General features: G+C 38.4%; 2 protein-coding genes across 4 annotated transcripts in view; one reads left to right on the top strand and one right to left on the bottom strand.

Annotated features, from left to right (window-relative positions):
• The window catches only part of LAMA1 (laminin subunit alpha 1), a 100,779-nt gene extending 87,297 nt beyond the window's left edge, over window positions 1-13,482 (top strand). For both annotated transcript variants that reach the window (XM_027650954.1, XM_027650955.1), the window contains 13 exons: window positions 613-754; window positions 1,913-2,027; window positions 2,214-2,384; window positions 2,816-2,967; window positions 3,431-3,616; window positions 4,084-4,246; window positions 5,347-5,459; window positions 6,536-6,725; window positions 8,653-8,811; window positions 9,965-10,118; window positions 10,714-10,847; window positions 11,927-12,149; window positions 12,624-13,482. In XM_027650954.1, the coding sequence (XP_027506755.1) occupies window positions 613-754; window positions 1,913-2,027; window positions 2,214-2,384; window positions 2,816-2,967; window positions 3,431-3,616; window positions 4,084-4,246; window positions 5,347-5,459; window positions 6,536-6,725; window positions 8,653-8,811; window positions 9,965-10,118; window positions 10,714-10,847; window positions 11,927-12,149; window positions 12,624-12,784 (2,063 nt within the window). In that variant the 3' untranslated portion in view covers window positions 12,785-13,482. The remainder of the gene's footprint in view (window positions 1-612; window positions 755-1,912; window positions 2,028-2,213; window positions 2,385-2,815; window positions 2,968-3,430; window positions 3,617-4,083; window positions 4,247-5,346; window positions 5,460-6,535; window positions 6,726-8,652; window positions 8,812-9,964; window positions 10,119-10,713; window positions 10,848-11,926; window positions 12,150-12,623) is intronic.
• Window positions 13,483-17,016: 3,534 nt separating this feature from the next.
• Window positions 17,017-25,844, bottom strand: part of ARHGAP28 (Rho GTPase activating protein 28) — a 73,910-nt gene continuing 65,082 nt past the window's right edge. For both annotated transcript variants that reach the window (XM_027650957.1, XM_027650958.1), the window contains exons 11-15: window positions 23,966-24,163; window positions 23,139-23,282; window positions 20,845-20,999; window positions 20,126-20,190; window positions 17,017-18,324 (exon numbers count right to left, since the gene is read on the bottom strand). In XM_027650957.1, the coding sequence (XP_027506758.1) occupies window positions 18,233-18,324; window positions 20,126-20,190; window positions 20,845-20,999; window positions 23,139-23,282; window positions 23,966-24,163 (654 nt within the window). In that variant the 3' untranslated portion in view covers window positions 17,017-18,232. The remainder of the gene's footprint in view (window positions 18,325-20,125; window positions 20,191-20,844; window positions 21,000-23,138; window positions 23,283-23,965; window positions 24,164-25,844) is intronic.

Here is a 25,844-nt window from a genome sequence, read left to right as displayed (position 1 = left end):
AAAACCAGGTGTCTGCACATTTACAAATACAAATATCTAAGATAGCTGCAGGGAACATCACTGCAACCAAATCTGATCCCTTCCAGTGCAGTGTCTTTAGCAGCCACACCTATGTTACTTTGCCTTTAGAAGGACAGCAGTGTAAATCTTATGCTTGGTTTAGCATATCTTATAAAGAGCAAGTAGTGCAGAAACTGCCAGACAAAAACATATCAATAGTCTCTAAAGAGTGAAAGATCTTTGTCCAAGTCTGTATATCAGAGATCATGTTTTCTGTTCTGTGTTTTAATAGTACCTAGTACAACAGTGTTTTAGGGCCCAGGTTTGGGCAGTAATGCATTACAAAGAGGATGTGTTAATAGCTATAAGATATTCTCATATGTATATATTTTCCTGCAGACTTCCTCAGATTTGCTTTTGGCAGAGAAGAATGAATGAGATAAACAGAATAGCTGGAACTACAATAAATTACTCATTCTAAAAATAAGAAGATTGTCCATACATGTATCTGAGTCAAGGAATACATTTTCCTCTATTATAGACAAGATTGCCAAAATGGAAGAATTTTGTATTCATGTCCTTCTCCAGATCTTTACTCTCTTTCATTTGCAGGAATTTTGGTGGTCATGGATGCATATAACCTTAATTATAAAGAAACCAGGCAAGGAGAATCTCCTGGAGTTGCTTCAGACCTGAACCGCTCTGATAAGGACCCAATCTTCATTGGGGGGCTGCCAAGATCAAGGAGTGTGAGGTAAAGTGTCTTACTTTTCCATCTTTGCTAAGACTCTTGTAAGTAGAGGGAAAGACTAACAAACTCTATCTCCACTGAAATTAGAAAAAATCAGTGAAGTCTGAATTCTTCGTTATGGCCATGTATACCACATGGTTATCTGTCCTTTGACTTCAAACTCTAATGTGGTGCTTTTAACTGGTAGGTCTGATGACACTGCAGTTCAGAGCATAATAAGTTTCTGTTTTCCTCCTCCATGGGTGATTTCCACCACAGCAGCTGCCATAGCAACCACGTGCTGCTAGGGTCAGGCTGTAGCAAGAATTCAGCGCTGCTGTCTGCAACAATGCTCCTTTGATCTGTACCTGTACAAGCCTTGCGTTTTCTGGCTGGCATTTTTGGGCAAAACTGCACTTAGGCCTAAAGGTTCTACTTCAGAAAGGAATTCTTGTAATTCAGTTTTATAACTTAGAACAGAGGAGAAACAATTGTGAAGAGATCATCAAAAAACATTACAAATACATATTTTATAGTATGTCTCTAGTTTGTGTTTGGGTTTTTTGTTTTGTACATCCATGCTGAACTTGTGAAGTCACATTTTTTCCACTGGCTTCACTGTGAAAGGATAAACATGGCAAGAGAAAATTGAATTAAACTTTCTGCATGGTCTTGACAATAAGGTAAATTCTAGCACATTATTGGTCTCTGCAAAGTTATTGCAGAGCTGCAGATTTGTTAATCTTGCTGGCATATCAACCTGTGAGGGATTATGGCAGGACAGCCTTAGATTTCTCTAACTTAAACCTGGGACCAAATTAGGCATCCTCCAGACTTGAAAAATCAAAAAGAAATACGGTGTAGTAGACAGCTTCACACAAAATCCATTATATTCCAGCTAAAGATTCATCTTAAAGTTTTGGAAAATGACCTGACCTGGCAACACAACAATACACACTTGTATGTTTCCATTTGGGCACAACATTATCTGACTCTTTTTAAGATTAGATTCAGCATCTGCTAAAAGTAAGACCTAAATTACCTCTGTTTTCCCTTACACCGGGCTGACTGCATTCTTTAAATGAGATCTCTCTTTTTTTCTTTTTGAAGAGAACTTAATCTTTTCTCCCAGGGGATTCCAAATACTAGTCCTTGGAAAGAAAGACTTGTTTTGTGTTTCAGGAAAGGTCTTAATAGTAGAATGTATGTGGGATGCATCAAGAATCTGGAAATATCTCGTTCCACCTTTGACTTGCTTAGAAATTCATATGGAGTAAGAAAAGGCTGTGTATTGGAGGTAGGAGACTAAAGTTTTGCAACATTTATTGTTATGGAACAGTGAATAGTGATGTTTACAGTGAATTGAAATGGATTTATTTTTAAAAATTCTAAAATGATTAAACTGTACTTGAATTTTAATTTTTTTCTTACTGGGACTATGTATGGAGAAATTCTGTAATTAATTCTCTTCTTCATAAAATAGCCTATTCATAGTGTGAACATCATGAACGATGGATATATTGAATTGGTACCTAAGTCCTTAAGCCCAGAATCAGAACTGATGGCAACTTTTGCTACCAAGAACAGCAGTGGCATCATTCTTGCTGGACTCAGCAGGGGACTGGAAAAGCGACGACGAAGACAAGCACATTTGGCAAGTACTGAAAACAAAGATTTTGGGGGGGATTATTTTTACCATTTTTATTTTGTAAAATCAAGTTAGGTTGCTATTTATATCTGATGGACAGTTGGAATTTCTAGAATCCAAAGACAAAGGAATACCTGCCCCTTCTTATTTCCTGCCTCTAAGAGGAGGAGTGTGTGTGGGGGGAAATGGTATAAAACAACTCCTGCATTTTAACTGGAGCCTGACCAGAGAAATTTCCTGCTTTTATGTTTTCTCTTAGGAGACTTTGCATTCTGAGAGGTACCAATACAATGCCTACAAGTCTCTGAGTTTCATTAAAAAGTTTATTTAAAACAAGGTTGGAGGAAAATTTTTCCAATGAGTGTTCTATTTAAACACTGAATGAGTGTCAGAAAATCGAGCTGTAGTTAAAATTAATCTTCTGATTATATCCACAGCCCTTCTTTTCCATCGTGCTGATTGATGGTCATCTTGCAGTGCATGTTAATGCTGGAGATAGAGCAAGTACTAGGAAAGTAGTTATTCAGTCTGCTAATGGAACATACAGTGATGGACAAGAACACTCTGTCATCCTAATTCGGAGTAAGAGGTACATGCGACTACAAAGAGTACTACCTCTTTAATTATTGTATGCTGTTGTCAGTTCACTGCACTCTCTGAGGAATTGCCTTTGCTAGCTTATTAGGTGGAATAATCAGGGCTATGTTTTTCTGCTGTTAATGCAGATGTTCTGATTTACATGGTAATTGTATACAGCATACAGCCACTGATAAAGGTGTAGCTGAAAGCTCTCAAAATCTCTAGACAGCTTGGGGCACTTGAGTAAAGTATACTAAATAGCATTAGAAAAAATACAGCTATCAAATTAATTTAGAAAGATTTGACAAAACTTGACATGTTAAAAATCATCTAAAGAAGTTCTTTTAGTTTTAAGACATAGAAAGGATTATCAAAGTGATATGAGGCGTTTATGAGGCTGAAAGGAGTGCTTTTCATTTGAAAATGGCTGTCTTAGACCTCGTTTAATGTTTTCCCTGCTTTATCTTTTTCAGGATCATAACTGTACAGGTGGATGAAAGTAAACCTGCAGAACTGAGGCTTGGTTCATCAGCAGAAATGAGTCCCATTAATATTTCCAACTTTTATGCTGGTGGCATTCCAGCAGGAGAAGGCATCTTAGGGCTAAAATTGGCTGGCTCCTTTCATGGCTGTATCAGCAATCTTATTTTTAACAAGGAGTAAGTCAGAGGGGTAACTGCTTTGTTTTGGAAAACTGTGTATAGTAATTATTAAATGTAGTTTGTGATCTCTTGTATGATATCTCTGTTTACCTGGTTTTTAACATAAGACAAGCATGATACTCATGATCTGGGTATTATAACAGCCAGAAGATGAATATTACCAGCTACATTTCTAAATAGCATTAAAAATGTCTTTATAGAGATGCTGCACAAAACACTGCTTTCTCTACTATAATTTCATCTGTGTTCACATCCAGACAGGATGGTTTTCCAAAAATATTGTCTATTCATATTGTTCTATGGACAGATTATTTGCCACTACTCTGTTTGTCCCAGATGCCAGTTCTATCCCTTTCTCCTGTTACTAGTGAAATACCTTGTAAAATACTCTCCTTGTGCTTGGGAAATGTAGGGATTTGGGATCGCATTTCTTAAAATGTCTTTTTTAAAAAAAAAAACCACAGGCTTTTATATTTCACCACTTCCATGAAGTATGAACATGTGGATATGGATAGTTGCTTTCTGTCAGAGAAGCCTAAACCAGCCATACAGCCCGCAGACATTGAGATTCAACCTGAACTTCAGGCTTTACCAGTTCCCCTGAGACCTCTTACAGATACAAAAAATGTACGTATTGGAGCAAAGCTCTATTGCCTCTTCTTTTGTCCATTCTTTGTGGAGAATTATCAAAGTACAGACTGTGTATGTTTACCTCTTCTGTGGTCTGGAATGGTTCAATGAATGTGGATTTGAAATTATTATTCCCTGTAGAAACCCTGATGTTAACTTTCGTAGCAACCTGTTGGCTATTTGGAATGGAAGTGTAGTTAGGTTTATCATTGTTCAGGCAGCGACACTAAAAAAGGAAAGAGAAAGTTGAGTGATAATCTCCCAGCAGAAGTACTTGACAGTAACTATTATCTGTAGTGTATTCCTGCCAAAGTGCTGAGATTTGCATTAGCTGTGCAATTCTGCATTCACATTTTCCTGGTCACACACATGCAGTGTCTGCTCTGTGTCAAAGAGGAGGCACAAACCATTCGAGAGACACACAGTGTCTGAATGCAGCTTGTGTGGCACCTGTTTCCTCTCACATGGTCCCCGTTCCCAAGAGAGAAGGAAGCATTGCTTCTCTCCTTCTCCAGCTGCACATCTTTATAATGAATCGTTTCCAAAGCATCCTGAAATCATTTTTCTGTGTCAACAGAAAGCAAAATTTTATACATTTCATACAGCTGTGGCTATAAAAAGAAAAAGAAGTTGTCCTTCTTAGAGCTAAAGCATGGCTTTGGCTCATACTCTGTTACTCAGCTCTCCATCCCCCAAATCATAACATTATATGTGTGCTCATTAAATGGGAAAATATTTCTACCAAGTCCATAAGATTTTCACACGGAAATTGTACTCTGTTTTCCAGCATTTGTTATCAAAAGGCCTATCAGTTAAGACAAATAGTGAATGAATAGTTCTCAAACTACAGACATTTCACAGTAGAAAAGACAATGCTGTCTATGAGGCATAGCTTAATCATTAGAACTAGGTTTTTTTGAGCCTGAAGATAGCTTGGTATGATTGTGAGTTTAGCTGATTGATGTTGCTGTATACTTTGTGGTTACCTTGTGGCTCAGTTTTACTTCTTACAAAGTTATACGTGGGCACGTTGTCATTCAACACTTGCTGGTCAGCACTTGCTACTATTCTTCCTAATAAATTCCTTTTATTAACAGGTACTTTGTGTAAAAGATGAGCTGCCTGATCATGTTCAAGGTGCCCATCAGTTTGGACTTGCCAAAGGCAGCCACTTGACACTGCTCTTCAATCAGTCTGCTGTCAGGAAGAAGTGAGTATATCATTAATTACACATGCACACAGTGTTATTTTGTATTGAGCTACAAGACGTGCAGTGACAGTTTCCATGAATGATCACTGCATTGTGAGCTTTGAACATGGCCCTCACTTCAGGTTCCTATGGACTTCTCATGGAAGAAAGTATCACAACCATCATAATGTAACTAACATGTCTTTCCCAGGTTAATGGTCATGAGTTTATTAACTCCTGGTCAGAGTTCTGCATTATTTTCTCTTCTCAGACTTAAGAGCCTCACTGTACCTTCTATAAGTAATTTGATTTCTGTTTTCCACATACCTCTGTATACATGCGTACTCCTTTGACTGCTGGAGATAACATCTCATCCTCTCCTCTGTATTTGCTGAAAGTGCACTTGGAAGGAGATGAGACTACTAAGAAGAATCATTTTGTTGAGACTTAAGATGCAATAGCCTCTCTACCTCTTTTACTTGTTTGAGAGGCTCCCAACAAGGTCTCCAAAACATAGCCTTCAAGTCACTTGTATATGCTTCTTTCAACTCAGGAAGTCTCCATAGGCAATGAGAAAAAAGTGATTTTTCCTTCCAGCCTTTCTGTTATAGCTGTTGAACATAAGGACATGGCAGAGTGATGCCATGTACTCTGAACCTAGTGTCTCCATAATAAATGGCTCAGTCAGCTCCTCTGCCTTTCAAACCTCCTCCCTCTGTTCTCAGTCTGCCCGTTATATCCCAGCATGCCTGGCTAGTAGTAATGGATGCCATCACATTGTCCTGGAATGTGTTCTTTTCTTGAGGCAATAGGGAAGTCTGTAGTCACAAACAGCTGAGCCCGTCCCTCTTAAAGTCCAGCTCACCCTGTGACAAGCACTTTTTGTATTTCTGACAGGTACAGCACTGATTTCTATTATGAAATACATTATAGTTCATGATTCCTTAGAATCCGTGCAAATCCTACTTTTCTGGCCTTTGAAAAATAAATTTCCTTTCATAATAATAAATTGGTTGAGGCTGTTCTCTGCCTCCAGAAAAGCTTTTTTTCACTGAATAAGAAATATTTTTCAGTAACAATGAAATTTTATTGTCTAGACTTTCCATCCAGCTGAATCTCAGAACCTTTGCCTCCAGTGGCCTGATTTACTACATGGCTCACCAGAACCAGGTTGATTATGCAGCCCTACAGCTTTATGGGGGACAACTCCATTTCTCATTTGATCTAGGCAAAGGAAAAGCAGTAGCTCTTCACCCTGCTGTTATAAGTGATGGAAAATGGCATACGGTAGGTAGTCGCCAATCTCTTGTGCTCCGTTTTCTCTCTGGAGTTATTGATATGGTTTTTCCCCTGCCTTTCCTTTATGCTTTCTCTGTTGCAGAGGCAAACTGGTTTTTAACCCAATCATGAAACCATTCAGAAAACTTTTATTTGATGATAGTTATTTCCTTTTTAAATTCTCATTAATTATACATCAATTCCAGCTTCCAACTACTATCAAGTATCTCAGATTATTTAGAAATTAAATATATAATAATGGTCATCTTCAACAGAGAAGAAGCTAATTGAGAGGTGTAAAAACTCGGACATTTTCCACAGAAAGTTTTCCGCGCACTATGTCACCAAAGACCTGCAATTGAATGTGTGACAGGGTGAAAGACTTGTGGGTGCACAGTTTCACTTTTCTCCAGCTGAGCATGTCACAGTGGCTAATGATAACAGGGAAGCACTGTCTTTCCTTTCCTTGGTTGAGGCAACAGGAGAAAGGGAGGCATTTGAAAAGAATGGAGGCTGGAGGGGGAGGACTTCACTTAAGGAGAGTTTGAGGAGAAACTATGGCTACAGCTTTCAGGTGCCACATAGCATTCAGGGTCTTCTGAACAAAGACTGTATGTCAGTCTCTACTGGCCCGGTTCCTCTGAGCAGCCCACCTGCTGCTGACTCAGGCTTTCTTTGTGAAAAATGACTGTGATGTCTGCATGAATTTTAAAAGTAACTCTGCCCACATTACTTCTCCTAAAGGCAGGTGAAGATGACAATATTCATCCTGCTAAGCTTCCCCTCCCTTACCCATACATGAAGCCTTAACTCCAGTAAGTGGCTTCTGTGAGACAAAGTGATTGATGACACAAAGCTGCCAACTCTCCTAGGTGCCTTGGGAATCAGCAGAGTTATTTTTGCTTTTCATACATAATGAGCATAAGAAAAACCAGCAAAAATTAATAAAAAGAAAGCAAATGTGAACTTCTGTCAGAGAGAGATATCACAGTTAATCTCTGCTGCCTACCTGGAAAGGAAGAATGCTCTGGAATTACAGCTGCATGTTTAAAATTGAATATACTCACATAAAGCTCATACTACACTATCCACATTATACGACATGAACAGATTCCATGCAAGAGCTGACCTGCCTTTACTACCCAGGACATAAAAGCGTGATCTTCTACCTTATCCAGAGATTAAGGCTGAGTCACACCACTTCACAGCTGGAGGTTATTGCAGCCAATCTGCATGGATACTGAAAGAAGCACCACTTCTTTCCATTCTCTGCCCTCTGCCCATACCACCCTGCTTTACAGCTTTATCTCCTTACCACCCCAAATGTTCATGAAACTTCATGTTGAACCTAATCAAGATTCTGAGTGGGGCTAAAAGTAAATGGAGAAGAGCAAATGGCTGGCTAACTTCAAATCAAGTCCCTCAGCTGCATGTAAGCAATTGCTTTAGAGCAAGGAGGGTATAGGGACATGAGTGAACAAGATGGATGGAACTGGAAAGCTTTTTAGTCATAGCAAATTTAGGACTGCCCATCCTAATATTACAGCATAGGAGTTTGCACTTCAGAGAGCTGAGATGGGTCAGCTGGTGGGCAGCACAGTAATTGCAGAAGACCAGCACAGTACTTTTCAAACTCAGTGATGTACCTCTATCCTAAGACAATAAACTAGTAATTTTAAATAATGATTGTTAAAAGCTTAGGCAGGACCATGTGCAATCATTGTGAACACTTCAAGAGGCAAGGAAGCTGTTTAGCTGCTCAGTTGCAGTCTAAAATGGCCTCAGCCTCAGGATGAATTTCAAGGGGTGCCTGAGAACAGTATGTCAAAGCAATCAAACAACTAAAATATTGTCATGCTTACTTTTGTGGCAAATGATGACTAGATAACTGATTTAGCTTACTGATTCATGTTTTTATGCTTTCATTTTTTTCCAGGTAAAGACGGAATACATTAAAAGAAAAGGTACCATCATTGTGGATGGACAGGAATTGGTAGCTGTCAGTGCTCTCGGAGATGGTAGCACTTTGGATGTGGAAGGGAAGCTCTATGTGGGAGGACTCCCCTTAGACTACGTGCCAAAGAATCTTGGGAATGTAAGAAGGTTTGGGATGGTGGGGTGTCTCTGACATTTTGCAAGACTAGAATGAGCATACTGCATCAAACCCATCTAATTCAGTATCCTGTCTCTGATGGGCAAAAAAGTACTTAGGAAAAAAAGCAACAAAGAAGGTAATGACCCTTTACCAGGTAAATCTTTCCAGCTTTCTGTGGCTTAGCTACTCTAGCTAGAGATTGTATCCCTGTGTGTTAATAATAACTTCTATCAATCTCTCTGTTAAAAATGGATAAAGAATATGAACTTCTGTGTTTCATAGTATACATATACATGACCTAGAATCTCAGACATTTTGGTACCAAAGTCCTATTGCATTCAAATATCTCTAAAAGGCTGGGTTTACCTGAGACTAAAACATACTTTGTACACATGCTTTTAGAGAGTAGGTTTTTGTTGCTTTCTTCCTTGTGCAGCCCATTATATCAGTGAGGATTCTGGTGATGATGATAATGTTTCTCATAGAATCACAGAATATTCTGAGTTGTAAGGGACCCACAAGGATCATCAAAGTCCACCCTAAGAATCACACCATGTGTCTGAGAGCATTGTCCAAACACTTCTTGAACTCTGGCAGGCTCAGTGCTGTGACCACTCCTGGGGAGCCTGTTCCAGTGCCTCACCACCCTCTGGAGTGGTTGGCAATTCTTCTCAATTCTGGGCACACCATCTTCACCGATGCTTTTTAATTGGATAATGGGGTTAACAAATTTTTTAATACTTTGAATCTGCAATTGCTGAAAATAGTGAGAAATTCAGATGAATCTTGCCAAATAGAACTTGCAAAATGTCATACAAAATCTTGATTTACTCATTAATTTGCTGAAGCATGTTTGGAATGTCTAACTGCTAGGTGCATCCCTGCTCACAGTTAAATGAATACAATCCTTTTTGTATGTTATAGAGAGTGTATACTGTGCTTCTAAGCTATTTATTTTGACTCTAAGACATTATGTATGTTTGTAACCTTACAAAATTATATATAAGAATAGAAATTTAACTATGTAACTATTTTAGATCTTGCTGTGTTTTATTCAGATAATTTTTTATCTGCAGTAATATCAGGTGAATCACTAAAAGAGCATTGCAGCCGTTTATAAAAACCATTATCTCTTGTATTTCCATATGCCTAGGTGACTCACAGTATTCCTGCCTGCATTGGTAGCATGACAATTAATAGCAAACAACTGGACAACGAGAGTCCTGTCTCCATCTTTGCTGTGAATAAATGCTATGTAAAAGTGCAGGATGGTACTTTCTTTGATGGAAGTGGCTTTGCTGCTCTTGGTAAGTATCACTAAATGAAAATGGTACCTTATTGAATTAATGTTAATGAAAATGTACACTTTTTAGGTCTTGCTGGAACTGTGTGCAGTTAATTGACTCCTCACACAGCAAGTGCATGCCCTGCATGTGTATTTCTAACTGAGTCCTTTACATGCAAAAGTGGTCATTTCTGCAAAGGACTGTCTTCCCCAAATAAAAGAGCTAATGCTTTTAGCACTGGGAAAGAAATGAACTACCTCTTTCTTCAGCTAAGAATATCCATGTTCCTGATGTTAAGGTCTGTAAAAGGGTATGGAGACAAAAGACTTGTGAAATAACATGAAGGATTACATTTGTGCTCTTTACTGTTTCTTACAAATGAGACAGAATATATTAAATCTGAATTAATAAAAAACTCCACTTATTGGGGAATTTATTTTTTCCAGTATAAAATATGAATTATGACTTTGGAAAATTTACTTTCCAGAGGTTCTGCAAGGTCATATTCCAGCAGAATAATTAACAAGCTTTTTAGACCTTTTAATGCCGATCTATGTATTTTACTTTGTACTGTGGGTTACAAATCTTCTGCTAGAAGCTTCTATCTTCTTTGCAGTCAGAGAAGGTTACAAAGTGCGGTCTGATGTGAACATCACACTGGAGTTCCGTACGACAGCAGTGCATGGTGTTCTTCTTGGGGTCAGCAGTGCTAAGGTTGATGCCATTGGACTAGAGATTGTACATGGCAAGGTAGGCTGCACTGTGCTGGCACGCTCATTTCACAAAGCTTGCTTGAAACAGGGAGGCTAGAACCCTTGGAATGCACTAAATACATACCAGTGAAATGTGATGAAGGCAACTCCCCACAGAATGAGTATGGGACATTTTCAGTCTCAAGGTTTCTCATTGCCATGATATGATAATATGTGCAATGAGCAGCAACAAAGTCACTGGAACTTTTTTGATTTTTAATTAGTGTAATTTATATCAGTGTGCAGCCTCTGACCTCCTGTACTATGTACCTTGTATCTTAGACCAAATATATATCTTTTTTGTAGCTTAATACTTTTTCTGCCATAAAGCTACACTTGTCCTTGAGAAACATTATTGCATGTACTAAGCATACTGTTTTGTAATTTCTTCTTCAATATTCATGAGCAATTAACTCATTCTCTACTTCTACTGGCCATATACTCCATAAACCTTTTAACAATCAATACAGAGTTCTCCAGTCATGTCTCGCATAAAAAATGTATACCTGATTGCTCTTAAGTATTTTGTTTTCTCAGAAATAGCTCATTTTTTATTCAAAGCTTCCTAGCTAGAGACAGTGTTAAATACCACTGTTTCTGTGGGACATACTTTCTCAGTTAATATTTGCATATTAATCCTCACCACAGAGTTGGGGAAATGTCTACTGCTTTGAAAAATAAATACATGAAAAAAATCAATACATGTATTGGCAATGACAAGCACTTTCAGTTCACTCTTCTTGCTCTTCAGTTAGATACAGTGAATCTTCTTTCAGGTCTGAAGTCTCAGGTTCTGTGAAAAATGTCTTGATTTGTATTTGTAAGAAACAATGAAAGCCCTAGTGAAGTATACCAAGCTAACACAATAGACCATTGCATAGATAGATCTATGTCTTTTAGATTTTAAAGACACTTCAAAAAGGTTACACTCTATCCATCAGAATAAACATTTACTTTGCATACTGCCAAACATTTCAAATGGAAGTCTCTATACTGGCATGATTGTGCTTTTATCTAGGCAAATTAGTTTATATATTCTTACTTTATATCTTTATTGGCATCTGGCTGTTGATGCAGGTTTTATTCCATGTCAACAATGGAGCTGGCAGAATAACAGCTTCATATGAACCAAGAGGCACAAATAATTTGTGTGATGGGAAATGGCACAAACTTCAAGCAAACAAAAGCAAACACCACATTTCACTGATGATTGATGGGAATTTGATTCAAACTGATAATCCCTACATCCAGTCAACATCTGCTGATACGAACAATCCCATTTACATTGGAGGCTATCCTGGTAGGTACAATAATATTTCTCCTCCCTTCTGTCCCTCTTGCTCTCACTCTCACGAGAGTGACTCTTAACATGTGTTCCCTCCACCCCCACCCCACTTTGCCAGTGGAGTCTGAGATGGTTTACAGTTCAGCTGTTACTTCGTATTCTGCCAGTTTTGATTTTAACTTAAAAAACACCTATATAGGATGGCTTTCTCCTTTGATTTCCCCTCTCGTTTCCCATTGTCCCCTGGGACATAGTATTTCTGCAAACTCTGCACAAGTTACCCCAGTGCATGGCTTATGCTTGAAGGCAGCAAAGACTGTTCGTGTTGGTATGTCCTAGATCGTCCAAATGTGAATAGAACTTGGTGCTCTTTGCGTATTGGTTTTATCTCTCATTTTAGAGGGAGGAGAAGCAGTTTAATAACCTGGATCTTTGTATTGTTTCTGTTCACTGGAAATAGATTCTATGTATTTCATGGGTTTTTTTCAGCTGACGTGAAGCAAAACTGCCTCACGAGCAAGAGCTCATTCCGTGGCTGTTTGAGGAACCTTGTTTTGACCAAGAGCCAACATGCAGAATTGTTTGACTTTAGCAGAGCTTTTGACCTCCGTGGAGTCTTTCCTCATTCCTGCCCTGGGGTTGAGCACTGAACTGTAGCAAAGCCCGTCTGGACTGAGAGAGGGTTTTTTTTGTTGATCTGTTATTTTGCATTCTCATTTTGTAATGAAAAGAATTGGTGAGAGCCTGCATCTCTTTGATTTTTCTGGTTGTTTTCCAACTCAGGTCATTTATTTTTTTTTAATCAACTCTATGTCTACATTTTAACTAAAAGGTTTTAAACAACAAATACCTCTACCACAATGTAATGGCATTAATTGCGTATTTTTCTCTTGGGAATTTTTATTAATCAGTGTTTACAGTATGTTTTCTTTTGATTACTTGACAGTATTTCATTTTATTGTGTGTTGTTTGTTTTATAAAAAGGTAATTATTTTGGACCACCAAATAAAACTACAATAAACTGTGCATTATTTCATGTAGTTCAGTTGTCCATACATTTCAGTCAGAAGAAAAAGAACCGACAGGCTAAGAAGTGACAAATGTGCCCACAGCAGGGAGGCTGGAACTAGATGATTTTTAAGGTCCCTTCCAACCCAGGCCATTCAATGATTCTGATGCAAGAAGTGTTAAGTGCATAAAGTCCAGCAGAGGGAGCAGGAGACTGACTAAAGGCGTAATTTTGAAGATCTCAAATTCAGAGTCTCATCAATAGAATTTTCTACATTATACTTCATATGGTAGCTCCAGTTTCTTTTCCTTCTGCCTTAAAATCCAGTGCTTCTGACCCTCATTATAGATATATTATAGATAAATCTAGGAGGATTTATGTAGCTCTTTGTGCTTTCATGTAATCAGCTTCAGGACAAGCAGCAACTCCATAGCACAGAGACAAGCATGAAGTGTTGTGTTGGTGAAGAAACAATGTGGGTCTGACTTGGGAAATACCAGGCATTTTTGCAACTAGAACTAATGCATCTTTCTTTGGAAAACTGTATTTCTTACAGGACACAGGGAGGCACTTTTGGTGCTCTGCAATTCCTAATTCGCAGGCCACTAAGCAGTTCTGCCTTTGCCTTTTCTTACTGTGCTTGCCTTTCTAAAATGAGTCTTCCAGTAGTTCCTTTTGATCCAGGTTTGGGGAACATGTGCTCAATCTGATTCAAGTAAGGACATTCATTCATCAACTGGACAGATCACTGAGCACTGGCAAACTTGTCTGATACTTTAATATACATCTATAATAAACATAGTTCTTTGCAAGTCGCTTCCATCTCCTTTTTTTCCTCTTTGAACCAGCAGTATTTTTGCTTGCTCCTTACAATTTTGTTTAACTTTTACTATGCACTTTTACATTTTTTCTGGAGTTAGTTTTGCTCTATGTATTTCATACTAGTTAAAAAAATACTGGCTGAAAGGGAACCCTAAAGTGGTTTGCCATTGATTTCAATGAGGCAGGATTCAAAGTAGTGTCCTTTTGTACCCTGCATCGAGGCAGTCCAAGAGAAGAGCTGGAGCGAAGAACTCCTCCACTTAAGCAAGGGTGGCAGAACACAGTCCTTTGTATAGCTAGCTGTACAGGTACTATAACAACACAGTTGCTTTTAAGACAGATTCACCACTGCTTTTTGTCATTTCTGTCCTCTGCTTCTATCTAAAAAAATGACATGTTTAGATTTGAGGAGCTTTCTTTGTTGGTATGCTTTTATTTTTGACATGGGTACAATACAGTGGACACACTCTGCTGTACAAATACACTTACATGTTGGTGTACTTCAACAAAACACAGAACATAATGAGGCTTGTAAGGGAAACACACACAAACACTTTGCTTTGATTAGTGGCATTGTATTATTTTCCAGAGAAGACACACATTAATAGAAAGCCATTGAAAAATAAAAATAAACCACAGTGTGTATCTGTTGTCTATTTAAACCCAAGATCTGATCTCATAAGGTTCACATTACAAGCAGTAATTTAGGCAACACAGTTTGGATAAAATTTCCTGAAATACGTATTTTAGTATATTTTTTTTTTAATTTCAAATCTTGTCCCACAGAAAAAGACATTTTGTCAATGAGATAAGACTAGTGGAGAGGTGAAACTGAGAATAGAAAGTTCTTGAGTAGTAAACCTCTAAGCCAAAATATTTTTCCTGGAAAATGCAGAGTGAGGTAGTTAATATTACACATGGACACAGACACATTTGCACACACGCACACATTTGAATGACGTTAGCTGCATAAACAGGTTAGAGTATTCCAGTCTATTTCCAAAGCCTACTTTTTACAATACTTAATGTGTTGATATGCAAAATGCTTGTCTTTGTAGAACCATGGAGTACATAAATAAATGCTCAAAGCATCTTTGGAATTTGAATAAATTTCTCCCTGCTTGCTACCACTTTCTTATTAATAGCTTTCCACATATGTTGCTTTTTGTTAGGTGACAATCCGACTGTAACTTGGTTTTGACTTCAGCTGCTGTGAGGAGGAACAAAATTTCTCATGCCTCCACCAGCATCTTGAAATATAAGGCCTAAACTTGAGACCTCGTATTTCAAAATGTCATTGAGATTGTTCCATTTGTCTGCAGCATATGAAATCAAGTTAGTGTACCACAACAATACAAAACAACTTAATGTAGAACAGCATTAAGCACAGTACACATGGGTCATTAGGTCCACTTGTATCAAAAAAGAATTTTGACATTCTGTTTCAGAGACAGGAGGTATTTGGCCACGCTATAGTAGTTTGGGCACTGTATGTAGAATCTAGTTCATCTGGTAATATGCGTGTCTTATAAAGTTATAGGCAGTTTTAGCATAAAAGAAATGCTCACAGGATGGATTTTATTACATCATATTTGACTTTATAAGTTGTGAAGTGGTATCGGTCTTTCAAAAACCCACTGTATTCTGTACGGAATGCACGGAGATCTATTTCAGAAATAACACTGATGAGGTCCAGAACATGCTGAGCAAATTACAGCATGAACACAGGGCTTCTCTGTAATTTCCCTTGCATGGCCATTGAGAACACAGACTGAAGTTAGTGGGCAAGATGGAGGAGGTCAGTGTATTTGTCTGAAAGTACTGTAGAAAATTAGGTCATTTGCTATGACATTTCAAATGCTTTTGTTAATGTTTAGGCTTTCTGTATAGTCATAGAACCTCTTTTAATTGGCTATAAATACGGTGATGCTTAGCATTTCTATGATGCTCTTAGTATTCAAAGCACTTTCCACATAAAACACCTTTGCTAAGTTTATCCTTTCCACATGGATGTTTGTAACTCCTCATTTGGTCAGGGAATTGTTTGACTGCATCTGAGAGTAGAATTTAACTCAACTAATTATCATGTTGCCTTTATATGGAAAGTACTCGTCCTGCTTTACAGCTGAAAGAAAAGGGCAGCATAAGTAGGAAGAGTTGTCCATTGCCACAGAGAGAACTAAAGGGTATCGGGAGCAAAACACATGACAAAACATTTATGCTTAGTCCTATAAACAAACCACAGATCTACTATCTCTTGTATACTTATAAGAAATAGTTGTCAAAATGAGGAGTGTATTTTATAACACAAGTGTCCTGGTCTTTTTCTGGCTGCAGCTATGTCTCCATTAGTGTTAAGAAGAAAAAGAAAGGGAAAAAAACAAAAACAGAAACAAAAAAACAAACAAAACATCAGGAAAGTTTAAAATGTCACTGTTCTAAAGAAAATGAAAGGATTATGTTGCTAAATTGTTATCATTTTTTATAGAGAAAGTAAGAAAGAAGACAGGATCTGCCCTCTGTAGACATTATTGTTGCTGGTAAAGTTATTAATTCAATGTTGATTTCTTTCACTGATCACTAACAAAGAAAGTTAACTACTGAAAAAACTCAGCACATTCTAGAAGCCCTGCTTCTGGTTCAGGTCCTCACTGCACAGCTTCAGCAGAGCATCACAAGTTACAGACTTCCTCTGCAGGACAGCGTCCTTTATGTTCACCTGGAGGACTTGGTTCAGAACGCTTTTACACTGCTACATGATAAACAGCTTCTGCCTTATCCGTGCATCCAGGTCAGGAACAAAACCCACTGCTCAGGCTGTGGGGGGATTCATTGTGCAATATCATCATCTTAATGATGGAGATATTGGAGTGCAGTTGAAGGTATTAATTCCCATTTTTTGCATACAACAAAGATGAAAAAAAGACTTGCTCTTTCCCAGAGATTTGTGATTTCCCAGCTCAACAAACATGCTTTAGTTCAGTAAAGTATAGCCCCAAAGGAAATGACTAGGTGAAGAACAGTGCTTGCCCTTGTGACTAGCTACAAGGCAGTTGCAGCATGTTGTTCTCTTGTCAGCCTGTGTTTTCTTAGACTGCATGTCATTTGTAAAAGGAGCTGCAATTTTCTGTGTATTTGTAAAACCCCTAGCATGACTGGGCCTAGTTTGGCTATTGTTTTGAAGACCTAATGTGTAAATTATTAAATCCCACTGCTCATTGGAAGCTCTTTTTCTTCTCCATGTTGTATTATACAAGACCTGAACAAAGATCTCTCTTGTCAATGCAGCTGAATAGTATAAAAATTGCATACATATTAAAGCTAAAATAAACAAAATAAAAATAATTAGGTTACAAATAAGAAACTATAATATTTGACAAAAACAAGTGGTGACTGTAAGCGGCACCATTAACACATATCTTATAGTATGGCATTACACAGACTTAATTCTGAGAGTATCAAGTAAAAGGCAGAGCCAGGGTCATATGCCCCTTCTTACCTAGCATTTATCTCCTGAAATTTGTGTGTGTGACAGAGGAAGGAAGGAGAGAATGGTTTGTGGCATTACAATTGCACACAGCTACATGATCCAGACAGACAATTTTGGAAGACTGGTAGTGATATGTAATACAGTGGTACACATTAGGCAGTATAGCTGTCTATACAGTAGTTCTTTCCCCTGCCTCCCACCCGCAGTATCAGGTACTCATGAAGAGTGACTGAGAGACAATTATTGCAGTAATGCACACTGTACAGGTTTACTTTCAGCAGAAAGGTTTGGTTTTGTCACATGGCTGTATCTTGGCACTGCTGCATGTTGAGCTCCTGTCTTCCACATCTGACAGGTACCTTCTCTTCTTGAACGTCTCTGTGGTGCTTCTGTGCTACACTGTGGTAGGTAGTGTTTCATTCATCCTCTGATGCCACTGGATTATTATCAAAAATCTGTGTTCTAACACCAGGTCAGGAAATGAACAACTTGTATGTGACAGGTTGTTTTCTGCACACCGTACCTTGGTCTGTCCTCCTCAATTCCTGGGCCAACTGGCACAAGTGTAATCCATATGAAAGTATAACTGATGTGATATTTTTCTGATGGTCAGAATCTGGAATACCAAAATTAGTATGTGCTGACCATCAGTTGGACAGTACAGTAGGAAGGAATGATGTCCTGTAGCTACCGTTTTGTCTCTGCAAGAGCTTCTTAAAATGACAGGCATCACTCTTGTCCATTTGGCTTTTGTCCAGTACACTGCAGCCTTCTGCTTCAGCTCGCTTTTGGTTTTATCACCCATTCTGCCTGAGGATTTGCACGGTAGACATCTAACATGTACGCATCTGGATCCAAGCAGTGCTGACCTGAAACAGAAATTAAAACCTGTGAATTATAGGATGTTTTGAGCACATTGGGACAGAGCTTCATTAAATGTCTTCGAATGTTTCTCTGACTTGCACACAGCAAGCCTAATTTGGTGTGTCCAGCTAACATCTTGCCAGGACACACTGAGGGCCTGTGGTAAATTTGCCAGTGATTTTATTCTGTGGGAATCATGAATGCACTTTCACTTCCAGGCAAGATGACCTGCATTACATCGAGTTATGGACATTTAGTTAAATGGTGAACAAATATGTGTTTTTAAGAAGCATTAACAACACTCTTACTGTAAGTGCTATGTTATGAGGCTTTTTATTTCTTTGAATTTACTAGGCTGGAATAACGACTCTCTGACTTTGTTGCTACACTATTTTTAAATACTGAAAAGGTAGCTCTGTAAACAATGTGTTCCCATCCAGATGGGATCTTGCAAAGAAATACAGGGACTATATCAAGGTTTTAGGCAGTTGCCATTTGGCTGGTTAAAATAAAAAAATAAATAAAAAAAATCCTCCTAAGGCTGTTTCAGGGTTTCAGTAGGTGGTGATTGGGAAGTCCCTGCTGCCTTTGCCAGAATGAGGCATTTGGTGCCTCTTAATTGAGTAATAAGGCAATAAATTCTAGAGTTAAATTGATTTGTTGGACTATATTACATTTATGTGGGGTGATGAAGTCATTTAACTGGTGAGGTTACATTGCTGTGAGACAAAGGATTATGGTAAAATTTTTGTACAGTTACTTTATAAGGTCACTGGGGTCTTAACGATTTTATTCAAGTGAAAGCAATATAAATGAATTAATGCCTAATCAGTTGACTAAGGTACCCTGAAGTATCTAGACTATAAAATAATTTTAAATGAAGATGCAAATTAAACATCCTGATTTTTTGAAAGAGTGTGGTGGGAATATTTGGGATTGTTTCATAAGGCTTTTAGGATCTTCTTCTTTTTTAGCATCAGTTGGTCATCCTGTTAAGCCAGGCAAAAAAAGTCACTGATCCAATTTAGCTTTGTGTGTCGTCAGTAATAAAGACTGGTTCTTGTTTGCTGCTGAAGTAAGTCTGTGATATTTGGTAATAACTTTACAAAAACTCTTCTGGGGTTAATCAAGAAGAAATAAGGAATAATCTAATCAGATAGCTGACAACAGACTTGAACAGAACATCCAGAATTTTGGTAGAAATAGAGAAAGAAGAGAGCCAGGATTGTGCAATATCAAATTTTGACCTTCAGGCCAGACACTTGTGGGGCAAGCCACTGTTGTTATTACAAGAAGTGGGACTGCATGAAACATAGAAGACAAAAGCCCTACTGCACAGAATTTGCTATCTAAATAAAGCACACGGATTAGTGTAAGTATAGAACACCCATAGGTACAGGGAGGTGAATTCTCAATTCTGTGTTTTTTATTAGAGGGAGGTTAACACTTCAGTACACTGAGGAAGAAATAGGTCTTGGGAAAAGGCTTGACAACAAGGTGGAATGTGCTTGCAAGAGGAAGACTAAGGATCTCTTAACCATGAAAAAATGATGAGTTATGAGAGAGGTAAGCAAAAGGTCAGATAAATTTGGCAAGACTGTAAGGGGTGCTCCTGTGGGGTGCCCCTCTAGTCATGCTGGAGTTGTAGTAAATCATGGCATTTGTTTAACAGCTTTTGGGTCAGGCTCCTTTCCTCCAAATGCACTGGAGGGTAGGAGTGACCCAGCTGTGTCAAAACAGTGCTGCCCTGAGGTGTTTTAGGAGGTTAAGGACATTCAGAATTAAATCTTCAAAAATGAGACCTACCTATATTTCCTCCAATTTCATGTAAACTTTGGATCTGGCCTCTCATATTCTGTGATGATCCACGGCTAGGATGGAAAAACAAACTTTCAGTGTGTATTTCTGTTATAACCACTGCCTTATCACCCGCCTTCTATGGTAAGCAGAAGTGTGATATTTTTTCCCCTGTGAACTGCCTTATCAAAAGCAGGAACTTCTACCAAATGGACCACTGCAGAATACTGAATCTGCTACAGAGGTAGATTACTGCATCACAGTTAACTAAACCTTCTATATTATTTATTTTATATTATATTTATTCAAAGAGCAAAATTATGTGGTAACATGGGAAGACTACAGAAAAGACTTCCAGATACAATTTACCATTTCCCATAACTTAATAATTATTACCTTACAGAAATAAAAGCATTAAAGATTTATGGACAGGTGTAAGACAATTCTTTTGGGTTCTCTATGCAGCAAGTCTATAAAATATATGCTTAATGTACATTTTTAGTAGTGATGTAACAGGGCAGATTGATTCTGTATAGGAACCAATTATTAAGTAAAATAAAAAGAATAAAATCAGGGGTTAAAATTTCTTTGACCAACATAACCATAAATTAGCAATTTTAAATTAGAAAAAGAGTTCTTGTAACACAATGAATCTTTGAAAAGAGAACAATCCATTTATAGTTCTGACATCGTCGTTCAGGAAAAACAAAATGTTCTGCTTTACCCACCTGTTTTCACAGTGGAATCGAGCCAGGATGTCTTTGGCTTTTGTTTGGCTGTTGAGCTGAATTGCCATAGAGACTTTTGAATGCAGTGGAGCATAAACTCTTATCACCCCCTCGGGTATGTCAGACTGCAGGTATGGGGGAAAAGTGACAGCTCCCTAAAATCAATATTCAATAGAGTAAGTCTAAGGCAAATATTACTCTAGCTCCATTCAGAAGCAGTTCTGCAACTCTTTTGAGGTTGCTTGCAAAAATCAGTGTCCTGCACTCACTTGATTATTCAAAAGACATATTTACAGTCATACAAATGCAAATTTGTAGACGCAGTATAGCGAGATGCAACACAAAGGCCCAAACTCCTTGGTACATATCACATAAATGCATACAGAGTAAAGTCTTTGAATTTTAAGTTATTTCTGTTAACATTGTTCGGTGAGCCAACAGCTTACATAAAAACATATAAAAATTATTAGAAATATCTGTTCTTCCTTTTAAAGATGAAATTCTCCTGAGGCATAAAAATCCAGTTCTCTGTTTCCGCTTCCTATAGCTTCAACTTGATTGAAATGTGTGTACAGTAAAATATCAAAGTACCATATGGTTTCTGTTAATTTGGAATTTGACCTTGTATAGGGTTCAAACAATCATCTATGATGCTTATGCGCTCTTCCATGATTAATGGTGGATAAATCAATTAGCAAGGTTTGCATTCCAGTTCTAATCCAGTTAATACCATGCTGAGCAGAACACAATAGTCTCTCCAGTCTCTGTCTCTGTGTAATTTAGAACATCTGAGACCTGGGGATTGTGTTAAGTGCTCTCAAAATTCAACTCAGTTATCCAAACAGAGTTTGCCTCCAATTTACCCTTCATATTTCAGCTACCTGCCACAGCTACCCTCGTTTTTATTAGATGTAAAGCCAATTACTACGATCAATGGACTTGTCTTCTTGAAGGTGCAATGACTGCAGTAATTGACTCTCCTCAGAGAGAGAGCCTTTCTGTGTTCATTCCAGGCTGAATACAAGTTTGCAACACAGTAGTCTACATCACCAATTTAAACAAACATCTCTGTCTCCATTTGCAGCACCAGTGTGAATCCTACCCACAATATATATTGGTCAGTGCTGGCAAATAAATTCTCCAGAAAGCTGAATTAGCATGGATTCACAATTCATACATTACATTTATTTTTCTACTTTTTTTCCTGTACCTTCCCTTCTGCATTTTCTCTATTGTCTGCACTAGGCAGCTCATTCTCTATTTCTTATAATCTCTTAATATCACTCCTTCCTTATTTGTCTTTTTTTTTTTCTTCAAGACTGTTCTTCAGCAACTATAGAGTCATTGACCATTTCTTTAATTACTTCTTTTACAATTCACCAATTTCATTCTTTTAAACATCCATGGAGGACCCTAAAGACTTTCTCTCCAGGTTATTAATGGTAGTTACTACATGGAAATACTATATATAAGCTGCTATAGGGACTGTATAGGTTGTGCATGTAGACACAACATTCTTTGTTGCCCAAATTATATGTTGAACCTAATATGTAAGTAAGTTTATTTTAGTTGTCTATCAAAGCAGCATACCTCAAGTAACTTCCTAATCTCCGTATCTAGGCAGTGGAGAAAAGTTGGTGGCTTTAAGATCTTCAAAGAAAGATTTTTCTGTCAGATTTTCCTAAGTTGGAACTGCACCTGGAACCCTGGAAATACTCAAAAGTACTAACCTCTCTCCTCTGACTATACAGGGAATAACAACACAAACTGCTTCATTGGGCGCTTAACATTTAGACCCAATTTAGGTGTCTATGGCAGGCAAACTGGATTTGCTTTCCACTTAGGAAGTTAATGCAAAGCTCTAAAACTAAGCCTTGCAAGGAGACTATCAAGTGGCCTGGAGCAGGGCATGCATAAATTCAGTTAATCCAAATACAGACTATTCTACTACTCAGCTACAGATCCATGCATTTGTTGAATATCTACAGATCATCACTGTCAAGGACAGTCCCCATATAACCATTTTCTTATGAAACAGGTTAAAAACCAGCATGTGTTTGTAAACAGCTTACAGCTTGGGCTGCTAGAAATCATTCTGCCTTCCTCACCTCTTCTCATCAATTCCCAAAGCTTTGTCTTATCAGGACATTGGACTGCAAAGCACATCTTTCAAGATAGCTCCCTAATCAGCTAATTTTATATGGCAAAATTTCCTCCCTGCCCCCAGTAGTTTTCATGAGATAAAGGAGAGAGGCTCATTAAAGCTGCCTTTGAAAACTATCTTTTTATCACACCTCTGGTCTTTCAGGTCTCTCCCGTTCCATGGTCTTTCTCCTCAGAAGTTTTCTCACTCCTTTGTCAAACATCAACTGTCTCTTGCTGTTGTTCATCGCTGCCTCATTCATTTTTCTCACTTGGGAAATCAGGAAAGATGGGACCTAAAGGGAGGAAACCAGATCTAAGAATATATAGTCATTTTCCCCCCAGCATTGCTGTTGGGTCTTTAGAAATGCACCAAATTTTAGGCAGCAGAAATTCTATTTATTCCTAGAAGATACATGCAAATTGTAGCTCTCTCTAGCAGCCTACAGTTATTCCTTTGGTGACACTGTAGATCTTCACGCCATATGAAACTCTTAGTGATGTTTGAAGTTGCAGGAACTTCATTAGGAGGTAGTCTTTGCAATCCTCATCATACCCTCCTTTTTGAGGAAACAAACTGAGACTGTCAAAGTCTTCATGCTAACCTTCAGCAGCTCAACAAGTAGTACACACTTTTGGTGTCACATTGCTATGGGCTAGACTTTAAACAGACATTTAATCTCACTCAAATTTAGACGTATCACCTAGACATCTAGATTAAATCACTCTCTTATGTATAAACAATGGTGTGGGACAGGGCAATTCGTGCTAAAATAGATGACTCAGGTAAGTGAGGTAACTCAATCCACAGATATCCGTCATCCTATCTCATTTTGGATGTAGAAGGCTTCAGCCAGTTTCCCAAGAACAGCCAACTGTTTCTTGGAAGGTCAGTTTACCCTGATTTCTGCAGAGCTCCTGCATATAGCAAAATACTGGCCTGTACTGGAGCCCTAAAGAGGGAACCAACATTACTTACTGTCCACAGGATGTCCTGGTACCGAATTAACAGCCGCACGATGTGTGCTGTGGTGGCAGCTGCTTGCATTTCTTGTTGGTTTGCACGTTTCCCTTTGTAGATGAAGAGGTTTGGTGCAACAATCATAGAAACATTCCACAAATTCATCTTGTTTTTCCCTTCATTAGCAACCACCTTCTTCAGGAACTGAAGGAAGGCCTGGAAAAAACCCAACACTTGTTGAGTCTCATGAAATAATTTGCTTCTGAAATGCAACGCTTTCAATTGCACAACATGTCAGGCTCCAAAGCTGCTATAATTGCACTTAAAGGAGAAGTTTAGGGGTTTTTGCATTTTAATTTGGATTACTCTGGTAGAACCACCTGTGTCAATCACAGAGGAACAGTTAATGCTATCAAAATACACGTTAATAAATTATCTATCACTTACAGCATAATCCCAAATTTGCAAGTTAAGTACAGTGTCTACACTAAGGTACTGAATACTATAGTGTAGGAAAGATGTACGGGTATTGCAAGGGAATAGTTACTTTCTTCATCGATTTCCAAGTGTCCATTCTGATGTATCTAACCAATGGTTTTTATATCACCATCACCAGGGTGATCAGTCTTTCTTCAAATGGGCACCAGTCCCAAATGTGATTTGAAAAATTTCTGCCAGCAACCCCCAAACTTTTATTTTGGGATAATGAAAACAAGAAGAGCTCTGTTGTTATTCACTGATGTTACTTCTGCACATGCATGGCAGAGTCAAAGGAAACTCATTTCCCTTTCAGGTAGTTTGTTCAGAATTTTCCTTGAGTGACTGAATAGGATGAATTGCAGCTGTGGTTAGAGTCAAGGTCTACCAATGAGTCCTTTTGCAATATTGTTATGCTTTCAACTGGGATAGAGTTAATTTTCTTTCTAGTATCTGGTACAGCGCTGTGTTTTGGATTTAGGATAAGAATAATGTTGATAACACACTGATGTTTTAGTTGCTGCTAAGTAGTGTTTACACTTAGTCAAGTGTAACCTTTAGTTTCTCAGGCTGCCTGGCCAGTGAGGAGCCTGGGGATGCACAAGAACTCGGTAGGGGACACAGCCAGGAGAGCTGATTTCCACTGACCAAAGGGATATTCCATACCATATGGCGTCATGCTCAGTATATAAATGTGGGAATACTGGTCTGGGACTGCTGTTCAGGGGCTGGCTGGGCATCAGTTACATACAGTGGTGATCAGTGATGAACAACTGCATTGTACATCACTTGTTTTGTATATTCTAATTATTTTATCTTTATTTTTTTCCCTTTCTTTTCTGCCCTATTAAACTGTTTTTATCTCAATCCATGATTTATTTTTTTTTCAAATTTTCTAATCCATCCCACTGGGCAGGGGGAGAAGTGAAGGAACAGCTGTGTGGTGGTGTGCTGGTTGTGGCTGGGGTAGAGTTAATTTTCTTCGCAGTGGCCAGTATTGGGGTTATGTTTTAGATTTGTGCAGAACACAGTGCTGATAATATAGAGATGTTTTTGTTATTGCTGAGCAGTGCTTACACAGAGCCAAGGTCTTTTCTGCTTTTCTGTACTGTCATGTTGGTGAGGAGGTTGCAGGTGCATGAGAAGTTGAGAGGAGACAAAGTCAGGACAGATGACTACAACTGACCAAAGGGATGTTCCATACCATATGACATCATGTTTAGTATATAAAGCTGGGGGAGGAAGAAGAAGGAGGGAACGGGACTTTTGAAATTATGGCATTTGCCTTTCCAAGTAACCGTTCTGCGCGATAGGGCCTTGCTCTCACGGAGATGGCTGAACACCTGCTTGCCCATCGGAAGCAGTGAATTCATTGTTTTGCTTTGTTTGTGTGTGTGGCTTTTGCTTTTCCTATGAAACT

Source organism: Corapipo altera, unplaced genomic scaffold (genome assembly GCF_003945725.1).
Source record: "Corapipo altera isolate COAL_440 unplaced genomic scaffold, ASM394572v1 24, whole genome shotgun sequence".
In the NCBI taxonomy this organism is placed as follows: Eukaryota; Metazoa; Chordata; class Aves; order Passeriformes; family Pipridae; genus Corapipo; species Corapipo altera.
This window is presented reverse-complemented; position numbering and strand designations above follow the sequence as displayed.